Raw genomic sequence first — 10,330 nt, forward strand, 5'->3', positions numbered from 1 at the left:
TTGGCTTCATGATGTCAATGTCTAATTGCTAGCAATTATGTTCAGTAGAAATTTTAAATATTCTTGTTCAACATAATTGAAATATCAGCCAACTAACGGGAGAATCTTCAGAGGTGATGAAACAGACCCAGCAATTGCTACTCAGCACAGTTCTGAAACCACTAAATTTAGGAAAATKCATATAAACTGAAATGCAATTTCTGGACAGTCTTTCTGGACTTTATTACCTTTCTGGAAAAAAATATCTTTTCTGAGTGCATATTTCCACTTCTCTAAGATACCCAAGCTRTATGATTCTGCAAATGCTTGGAGAGGATATCATGTTGCTATTTGAATACCAGCTCTTCTGAAAATACTCTGTATGTGCCAGATATCCTCATCTTAAGTGAAATAATGCACCCTTTTGGCTGAAGAGCTGAGCATCTTAAGGCAATACTYGAAATAATTTAAAAGCACACAAAACTTCTCCTGTACCTGGATACTTGCCTAATTCATGCTAATACTTCTTATGCTGCACTTCAAAATGGGTACCTCAAACCCCTCATTTAAATACTAAATTATAATTAATAAGGCAAGACATTTCTAATAAAAAACCCTAATAGCAGTAGTTGGAAAGAGGGTGGTTTGATCCTGATCCAGTTGGCAAAGCTCCTAAGGAACTGAGCTGTGCAGGCCATGGCCTGAACCTGTAACAGTGAATGTTTGTAACAAAGACCTCCCCACATGCACAGTTTTGAGTCCTGCCCCAAATTTTCACAGGTTTACACCCTTCTTCAGTCAGTGTTCAGTCTTTCAGAGGATGCAATTTTATCTGCACTGTGTTTCCATCAAGCCTGGAGGATCATACTGTGYAGATTCAGAAGTTCTCACCTGTGCCAATGAACATCACGTCATACTGGCCATCCTCTGCATCTACTCGATCTACCACAATCTGCGTGAACTGGTAATCCACATCAGTTTTAATCATGATTGGACGGTTGTTGATGGGAAATACTGGGTTGTACATGGCTGGATGACTTCTGGCAAATGTGATAACTTCATCAGGAAGGTCCTTGGTGGAATCAAAACCTCCAAAAGTTTTACTGGGACACTGGAAATAAAATAAGGAAATTCACACTGTCACTCACAGTCTCTATTTTTTAATTTATTTTGGATTGAAACCAATATTGTTAACATAATTCAAATTATATTTATACATCCTTTTGTTTTACTCCAATTCAGTGAAAAAAAGCTTTTAAGTCCAGTACTGATTAGTATTAGTCTTTAACTGGCAAAAGGAAGAAATTCAGAAATATCTAAATCATTCAATATGAGGCAAGCAATCCAGYATTTGGTTATGTATGCAACACAAAATTAATTCATTATGCCAGATCTTMGTTTCAAAATATTGTCTTCAGAATTTGACTAGAAGTCCAAATTACTATGCGAGGAGCCAAATCCTTAAATCCTGGGACAATGCCCTGTTCTACTGAMTTTTCAAACCCCTGCTTGTCTCAACAAGTCCATGTCCTCCCTGTAGTCCCAATAACATGGATCCTGTTACACTAACTCAAATCTAGTAAGTCATGTCCTAAATATATCTTTTTTCCTCCCCACTGACTCTAAAGGAAGCTTTCTGTSCGTGCTGCTCATGACACTGTCCATGTGAACTCTTAGGTGAGATGAGTCTCATTAAGGATCTGCAGTAACTCCTCACTGCCCTGCACAGTAAYAGAACTGTTGGTGTCTTGTTGGGATTACTCTGGTCCAATGAAGTCAGACAGCAGAGAGTCACTTTCCCCTTTTATACACCCAGTTTTGCCTCYGATCTGTGAAAACCACAGGGTTCTACTTTTCACATTTACCTCATGTTCTCCCAGTGTAAGCAAAAGCCAGAGGCCCAAAAGGAAAGGTGAGGCCAYGATGTTGGTAACCTCAAAATTTTCGACTTTCAGCTACCTCAGATTCCCATAAGGAGACTCAAGAGCTTTGGCTGATCACCACCATTCACCTCCATCTCTTCTGTAGAATTGGTAAGTATTTTGTGAACAGTTAGCTGGAACATTGACACAAGCATTAGTAGTGCCTTAGCATTGTTGAATGGGTGAAGAAAATGAGCCAGGACACACCAAGCCAAAGGTCTTGGTGACTCCCACTGCTGATCTGTTCAGATAACTCTAGAACACATATAAAACATGAATCCCACCTGARAACAATTATTTTGCAGTATTTGATCCTCAAATATAAACAACTGGTGTTAAAATGCCCTAGATAATTTGCCCTTTATATCCACATATAAAATACCTTCCAATTAAATTAAAAACCTAGAGGACAACATCTTATTAAGCAAGAATCCATGCCTTGCAGGATGCTCAATAGAAGAAATCAATTGTCTTTGCTATCACCTTGATCCAAATTATTAATAATTCAACAGAAATGAAATCTAAAAATCAATGTTGTCAAAAGGAGTAGTTGCTATACTCAGCAAAGGGACGCTTCCAGCATGGACATATAAAGTGTACATTGTCCCTTGTTGGCATATTTGTTAGTAAGCAAATTCCTGCATTGTGCCTTTATGGAAGGGAAAAACGGAGTGAAGAAGAATATTTGATTAAGGCATGTGGAGCAGACAAAGCAGAAACCAAGTTAGTTATCTATTTTATTTTGTCAAGGTTTTTTAGCCTTTTTCTTATTATTATATGTTCTTGCTCTTTTGTACAAAATATTACAAAGAGAAGATCAGATMGACTTTTCATAATTATTGGCCAAACCACTGTCTGTCTCAAAAACAGTGTTTCAAATGCTACAGTAAAATTTTGAATTTGCTTCACATCTCAATTAATATTCTAACTACAGTTCAGTACTAATTACTCAGATTAATTAGATAACAAATAATTAGATAATAGACATAAAGTACTCTGTGTATAAAACCCACTACACAAGAACTAAGTATTGTTAATTGCAGCTGGGCAAACACTGAAAAAATACTAAATGAACCTTCATTTCAATTCTAAGCAAATGAATTTCAGCTGTGTTTCGACTGCTTGAATATTTACTTTCTGGCTCATCTTCTAACAAAGGATTTTACTTGCAGCAATATGAGCAAGCTCCCGAGGGAAGTGCTCACACCACCARGAGTGCCAGAGCTGAAGAAGCATTTGGACAATGCTCTCAGGCACATGGTGTAATTCTTGGGGCTGTTCTGTTCAGAGCTGGGAGTTGCACCCAGTGACCCTTCTGGTTCCCTTCCAAATCAGGATATTCTATGGTTCTATGGAAGAAGACATTGCGCAGAAAAACCATGAAACTAGAATTAGAGTCATAATTCTGTGTGTTTGAACAAGACTCAATTCTGAGACCCAGATTACTCCTTGGATCCCTTTCTTTTCTGAGAAAAAAAAAAAAAAAAAAAAAAGAAAATTACTGTAACCTTTTGTCTTCACATGTGAAGCTTAAAGTGCATTACCTGACCAGGCTGTAGCTCACAGTCATCTCATCCTACTTTAGAAAACTAAGATGAAATCAAAATGCCATTGCTGTAGATCCCTCCCTTTTCAGTGAGCAAAATGGACACCATCAGTAGGTGAGAGTTAGCCCATCCATAGTCCAAATTGCTTGCACAGGAATTTCATTTCAGAAACACAATAGAGCAGAGTAGAGTAGAAGACTAGACTAGACTAGACTAGACTAGACTAGACTAGACTAGACTAGAATAGAATAGAATAGAATAGAATAGAATAGAATAGAATAGAATAGAATAGAATAGAATAGAATAGAATAGTTGTCCTGAGGAGGAAAGCTCTGTCATGCTCTATATTATGGTCACAAAAGACACAACAAAGACACTATCCTTGGTGTCAAAACTTGTGCTTATATACCCAATCAATCCCACTGATAGCAAAGAAATAGGTTTTCATGTGCCAAAATATAGGCATAAATACAAATATCCTGAAAAACTTCGGAGAAATTAGTTTCATCCTGGATTCAAGTAGCGTGTAAGAACCTTTGGATTTTACATTCTCTTCCAGTTGTTGGTCCCCAGTATATAAAACAAGGGGGTTGATCAATCAGGAGGAGGAAACTAGGTTAACCCTTAACTGACCTAGTGGGGAATCCAACAAGTCATTGTCTGTATCAATATCAACATGTTGGTAGAAAGAAAAAGTGTTTTGATCATAACTCTTGGTGCCATGAGGCAGAGAAAACCTGAGCGCTGTAGCTGAATTCAAAGAAAATTAAAAAGGGATTCAGAATGAAGTATCTCAGTTGAAGCATAGACAAAAATCCTCCCTCTTCTCCCAAATACTCTTAAAAAGTTAAAAAAAAGTCCAACCRAACAAACAAATAAAAAACAAAAACAGAAAAGAAAAACCAACCAAGTTCTGTAGATCTTAAGGAAAAATTCTGGCAACTTCTTTGTTATATGTGAAGCTGATGCCAAATTGTTTACAAAGCTTTCTGGTTTTTCAAAAGMACAATTTACTTTCCTTTTCTTTACTCACACTGGGCAAGTCACCAGATGCTCAAGAWGTTTACTGGCACCTCACCTATTATATTCCTGAGATAATTCAGCACTGTATAACTGCAGTGCCATCTGGAAATGAATTACTGTAAGAAAATCAAGKTTTTTTTCCCCCATCTCTCTCTGCATTTCTTGGAAAATGAGTCTACAGGTCTGACATCTAAAGGACTTGAAAAGTATTTTTTATTCTCAACAGATCTTCAAACCAGTGAAAAMACACCAACCTTTATCACTTTAAAAACAAAAAAGCATCTTTTCAGACAGAAATGTACCTCATTTTGAAATTCAGTTTTATCCTAGTAATACAATAGAGTAGTTTTAGCAACCATGGGGGTACTCCCTCTTTTTCAAAGTGGCAGAACCCAGGATAAAGTCACTGGCACTGGTTTAGGAGAAACTGCTGGCCTCAGCCACTCTAACAACATTCACAGTGCGCGGCCTCCTGCGCTACATCTGCGGCTATGCAGACTTGCAAAATTTGGGATCACATTTGCCTTTAGGCAAGAGAACAGCTTGGRATCTGAACATCTTTGCACTTTGTGAATCTTAATAAAAGCATTTTATAACAAAATTGTAAAGATAAACTCCATTCTGATAGGGCAGACAGAAATAAAAGTATCTGCAATCTAACTGCATTTCCTTGCTTTGACGAAGGCTCTGGTGGCTTAGTTCACTTTGCCCCTTTAGGGCTGGGTTCTGGTCCTTGCTTTTCTGCTTATTCTGGAGAAATTGACCAAGTTATTCTTTTCCCATATGGATCCCAGATCAAGACCATCAGAGAAGTCCTGGAGTAACTCCAGGCAGAGCTGAGGCCAGAACTCTGTCTCAAGACACAGAACTTCCAGTCTCAAGAGCAAATATTTGAATTGTGCATTAAGGATCTCAACAGAGCTGCATCTGATCKCTGCAGAGGAATGAATTCAACAGAGCCTCGGTGCAGCAGTCCGTTCTTTATCTCAGTCTATTTCTGTGATAGAAACATGCTACATTCTTCTTTGTCCATAGTTCTACATAATATCTTTTATCTGKTTTTGTTCAGAAAGGTTAATCGATACTGGAATCAAAGAGGAATATAAAGAAACAGAATAATGAACACTAAGTCTGTTAGACTGAAAAGAAGGTGACAATAGCTATACAAGAAATACCAAAAATATCTACTCATTCACATTTTCCAYAGAGAGGAAATAAAACAATAAAACAATACAACTTCAAAAAAGCCCCAACCCCCTGATCTATCAGATTTAACTGTAGTAGTTGAAAAAAAGAAAAAAAAAGGTTCACCATCAAATGAGACAATGAAACCTCTTTTATGCTGTGGAGCTTGTATTTTAACTCTGGAAAAAAAAATTAGAAATTCCTTTAGTCACAGCAAAGGAGTGAGGAGCGTGGAGGAATTCAGCTGTCAGGGAGCCACTGTTTTCTTTTACTTAGGAAGTAATTTTCATTAGGCTGAACATATATATCAGTTGAAAGATCAGTTTTGAAAGGACAATTTCAAACATACCAGAGAAGAGTAGAAAATATGATKAATTCAAGAAGCAAAGTTACTCCTGCTTTCTTTTGTGCCTTGTATTAAAAAAGACTTTTAAAAGAATGTTATAGACATATATATTATTTACACATATATGTTTACATGTGTACSTATATATTTCTTCTTCTGCAATAATAGTTCAGACCATAAATGGACCAAGCTGACTTATACAAGCTAATGGGAAACCCCAATGTATACCATTAATGCTTGTTTCATAAATGTCCCATCTTCTTAGACTAGTGGAAATTTCAGAGGCAGTTAAATATTTCTAGAATGTAACTGTATTAGTTGAAAGTTGCAAACGTGGATGTATTATATAGATCAATATTTTAGTCATTCATAAGCTAGAAACACAGCATCAGTATGAAGCAGACATTTTAAAAAATGCCAGTCGAAGTTAGAAACTATTCTCATCWTTCTATCATCTGTGGCAGAAATATCTGTTTCACTGTCCTAGATTTAATGTCAACTGAAAGTTCTTTACAGTTAAGCAGATCCTCTCTTTTCAGTTCATTTTCACTAAGAATGGCTCATCTAATATTTGGACCAAAATCAAATTCCATGGAAAGGATAATGCAATATAATTTATTAAACATTTGACTTTCAGTTAAATTCTCCAGCCATTACACAAATTTCTTTTGAAGTTGTTAATGAAAGCCAAAATTAAAATCCAAGTGAAGTTGTTATTGAAGTTTCAATATGTTACAAGAAAATCAGTACATTCTGGACCTGGAGGAACTGTTAGTTTTCCCTTCTGCCACTCTATCCATTTCRTTATCTGAGTCAGTTTTTTCCCGGATCTCAGCTCAAGGACCATGCAATGTGTGAAAATATTTTCCATAGATTTCCCAGCTTAGAATGCTGCGTTTCTCAGGRTACTCACAGTTCCTGGCCGTGGATATGGCACTCGCCCTTGGTAGGGAACCCAYTGGTAGTTGGGGCCATCTCGGTGGGCATAGGGACCAAGAAACACCCTCCTCACATCAGTCATGCTGTACATACACACTGCTGACCCCTTGAAGATATTACTGAAAATGAGGGAAAAGAAATCAAATCAGGTTCTTCAAATTATCAGCCTGTTTAATCAAGTGGTAGAGCTATGGGAATAGCAACTAGGTGCTTTCTGATTTATTGCATGTGCTGATTATCAAACCTCTGACATGCTCGCAGAGCAATCCTCACTCACCTCCTGTGAAAGTTCAGCAAAACTGATACGATCTCCCAGACATTTTCCGAAGCAGATGGCTGCTATTCCGCTATTTAAAACATATTGTCCCCAGAAGGCCAAAGCCCAAATCTGAGTAARATTCAGTAAGGCAGTCCCTAGAGAACTATTCAATTCTTTCCTACACTTCACATTTTTCTAATTTTTTTAGCAGTCTCTTCCGTCACTGGGGCAGCACACGTGCAAATTTCAGTGTAGTTTCTTACCTTGACATTTCTTACAGGAGACAGCAAGGACTTGTAAATCTCCCTGGTTTACTGTACTGTACTATACTATGCCTGGTATCACCAGAAACATTTCTTCTGTTTAGAAACTAAAACTTGTTTCTTTCACAGATAAATGTGGCAATACAACCAGTACTGCAAACCTTCCTCAGGCCAAAACTACAAATATATTTTGCTCTTGGTGAAAGCACAATGAAACAAAAACATTCAAGACACAGTTATATGTGATCCAATAACAGACCTTTAGAAAAATTGTTAAACTTTGCAGATTTCAGCAATATTTTTTACTAATAACTCCTTGAGCAGCCAATGTCTCACTCCACAGATTTTCTATTTCACACTGCCCCCAAACAAGTTTATTTATGCTTGTGTTCTTTTTCCAAGTCTGTGTGGAAAGGGCTACAAATGCTGATCCCTGCTATAAAAAGCCAATTCAACAGCAAGGACAGCCTGAGAAACTGATAGTCTTTGTGTTTGCYAGCTTCAGAGTGATGATGTACACTGCTCATATGAAAGAAACCTAATTCATTCCTTCTTAGGGCCATTGACTTCTCAGTTCAAAGGTTAAGAAAATTTTGTGTTTTTTAAAAACACTTTTAACAAAGAGGCCTCTTTAAAACAAGCAGCCACCCAAGTTWCCATGCAAGTAAAATGATATGCTCTGTACCTGGAAGTTGTAAACACTCCATAGACTATTGGATTTTTAGGGTCTTTTGAGTTCATTAGGAACACATCCTCTGTAACGACAACAAGAGAAAGAGAAGAAAATTAGGTTAAATTCATACAGATATTACCAGAAGACATTTCTGTATTCTGGCCATTTCTTCACTTACGTAGCTCATCAAAGTGTGTGTCAATGCCATTGGGGCCTGGTACAGAACAAATCAGACGAGCTTTGAGGAAAGTTGTCCATTTGTTAACAAGGCTCCTGTGTCCACCAAAGTCATTCTAATAACAAAAATATTTTGCATTAATATTTAGCGACAGTCTTTGAAGTAGCAACAGAGTACAAATAAAATACAGTACATAAGATGATATTTAGAGAAAACAAGAGAAAAACTCCCCCTCTAAATACAAAAGCAACATTATGTTGCAAAGACACAAACTCTGAATTATTTTTATTTTACATTATATTGTGTTATTTTTCATACTAATATATAATTTAAAAACCAAAACCCTCAAACCTCTTTATATACCTTAATACATATGTAACACTGGAAAAAGAGACACTGGCAGAGTATTTAGCTCCAAAACTCCCAGTGTGCCATGTCCTGGAAAAGCTGARGGGGTTTATTATGCTGGACTGGGTAGCAACAAAGTAGAAATGCAATTTGCAATGGAACAAAGWAGATAAAAATGCCAGAACAGTGGGATATGTTGTACAGCTGCAAAATGTAGAAACAAAGGGCCCCAAGGACTTCATACTTATGGGSTAATTGGTTTTAAAGTAGCTACCTCTGAATTCAAGGAGGTAAAAAATGGTGCTTATGGATTAACATGAAATTTGACTGTAAACATCACAGTTGCCAAATTTACCACATTTTTTAATATAGTTTCACTAGCAGAAATGTTTTTGAAAGTCTGTCAGAAAACCATCTGGACATTTATCAGTGTGGACAAATGATTCATTTTGCAGTCAGTAAGGGTCTTTRGAATGATTGCCCATTTCTACAGCTAACTTTAAAGAACTATTTTGTTATATCCTATTTTGCCTCTGTTTTAAAYGTTTTCACTAATGTGGGAATGGAAAGGTATTAATGTTTAAAAAGCAAATTCTTCAAATGTTTTTCGCCTACCTGAAAGTATCACATTTCCTGTAAAAKACTTTATTTTGCAGACACTAAGCCTCAGAAGATGCCTATGACTTTTTAAATCAAACATTGTAGTTTGGGAAGACTGCTCCCAGAAAAAGAATTGAAGAGTATTCCTTCCTGTGTTATCCCCAAACTATTTTTCTCTTGGGATGACCCTGCTTTAGTACAATGCCAATGCTAATACTGAATAATTCACAGGCAAGAAAACTCAGTTTCTAAAATTGCTTGCAAGTGCATTCAAAGCACACACCAATAATCACCTTACCTTGCAGATCTGCCCTATTCTGGCATGAGTGGCTTTTCCAGTGTGCTCTCCATCAATTGCATTTTCACGGAAGAAGAAATAGATTTTGTCATCTTCTGGATTGTCACTCTCTGGTATCAGGTGAGCACTGACAAATCTGGGATCTGAGAAGACAATGCCATTTGTGCATGTTAGTACTCCACAAACTGGATCACTAATATTCTTCACATAAATGAACTGTCATTTTTCTTCCCAAGACCCAGTCATTGCATCCCATGGCAAATACGTCTGTATTAGTTATACAGACGTATATCTATATTATATTATATATCTATATATATTATATATGTATTATATATCATCACCTGTTAAAAATGCAACAGATATTTACATTCCTCTTATCTTTAATACAAAGAGGTATTTGCTGCAGGTATTTAATGAACAAATCTTAATTTTTATCATTGGAGCCATCAAATACGAAATCTCTTTACAAATGTTTGTATAACACTGGTTTCATAATTCCAGTATTTATTACTGACATTTTGTTCTCTGGGTGTCTAGATTAGGTTAATAATCTTCCTGTATATGTCATGTTTAAAATGAAAGAATTATGGAGAGAAATGTAAAATTCTCATTTTAGCAATTAAAAAAAATATTTTACGCCTAGAAAATTGTTAATGCATTATTGTCACAAAACTTTAAGTATAAAAGTACATTTTCCCCAGATTCTCCTTGTTTTTCCATAAGAGAAATGCGTTTTAAAATTTCTACTCAAGTTGTTGATATACTTT

At 36.4% G+C, this 10,330-nt stretch overlaps 1 protein-coding gene across 2 annotated transcripts in view; it reads right to left on the minus strand.

The window, feature by feature from the left end:
- Positions 1–10,330, minus strand: part of SEMA3A (semaphorin 3A) — a 245,729-nt gene that overhangs the window by 27,270 nt on the left and 208,129 nt on the right. For both annotated transcript variants that reach the window (XM_057366415.1, XM_057366417.1), the window contains 5 exons: positions 9,561–9,703; positions 8,315–8,429; positions 8,149–8,218; positions 6,916–7,060; positions 871–1,090 (listed from right to left, as the gene is read on the minus strand). In XM_057366415.1, coding sequence (XP_057222398.1) covers positions 871–1,090; positions 6,916–7,060; positions 8,149–8,218; positions 8,315–8,429; positions 9,561–9,703 — 693 coding nt within the window. The remainder of the gene's footprint in view (positions 1–870; positions 1,091–6,915; positions 7,061–8,148; positions 8,219–8,314; positions 8,430–9,560; positions 9,704–10,330) is intronic.

This window comes from Malurus melanocephalus, unplaced genomic scaffold, assembly GCF_030028575.1.
Source record: "Malurus melanocephalus ecotype Western Australia unplaced genomic scaffold, MMel_1.1 scaffold_65, whole genome shotgun sequence".
Taxonomy (NCBI): Eukaryota; Metazoa; Chordata; class Aves; order Passeriformes; family Maluridae; genus Malurus; species Malurus melanocephalus.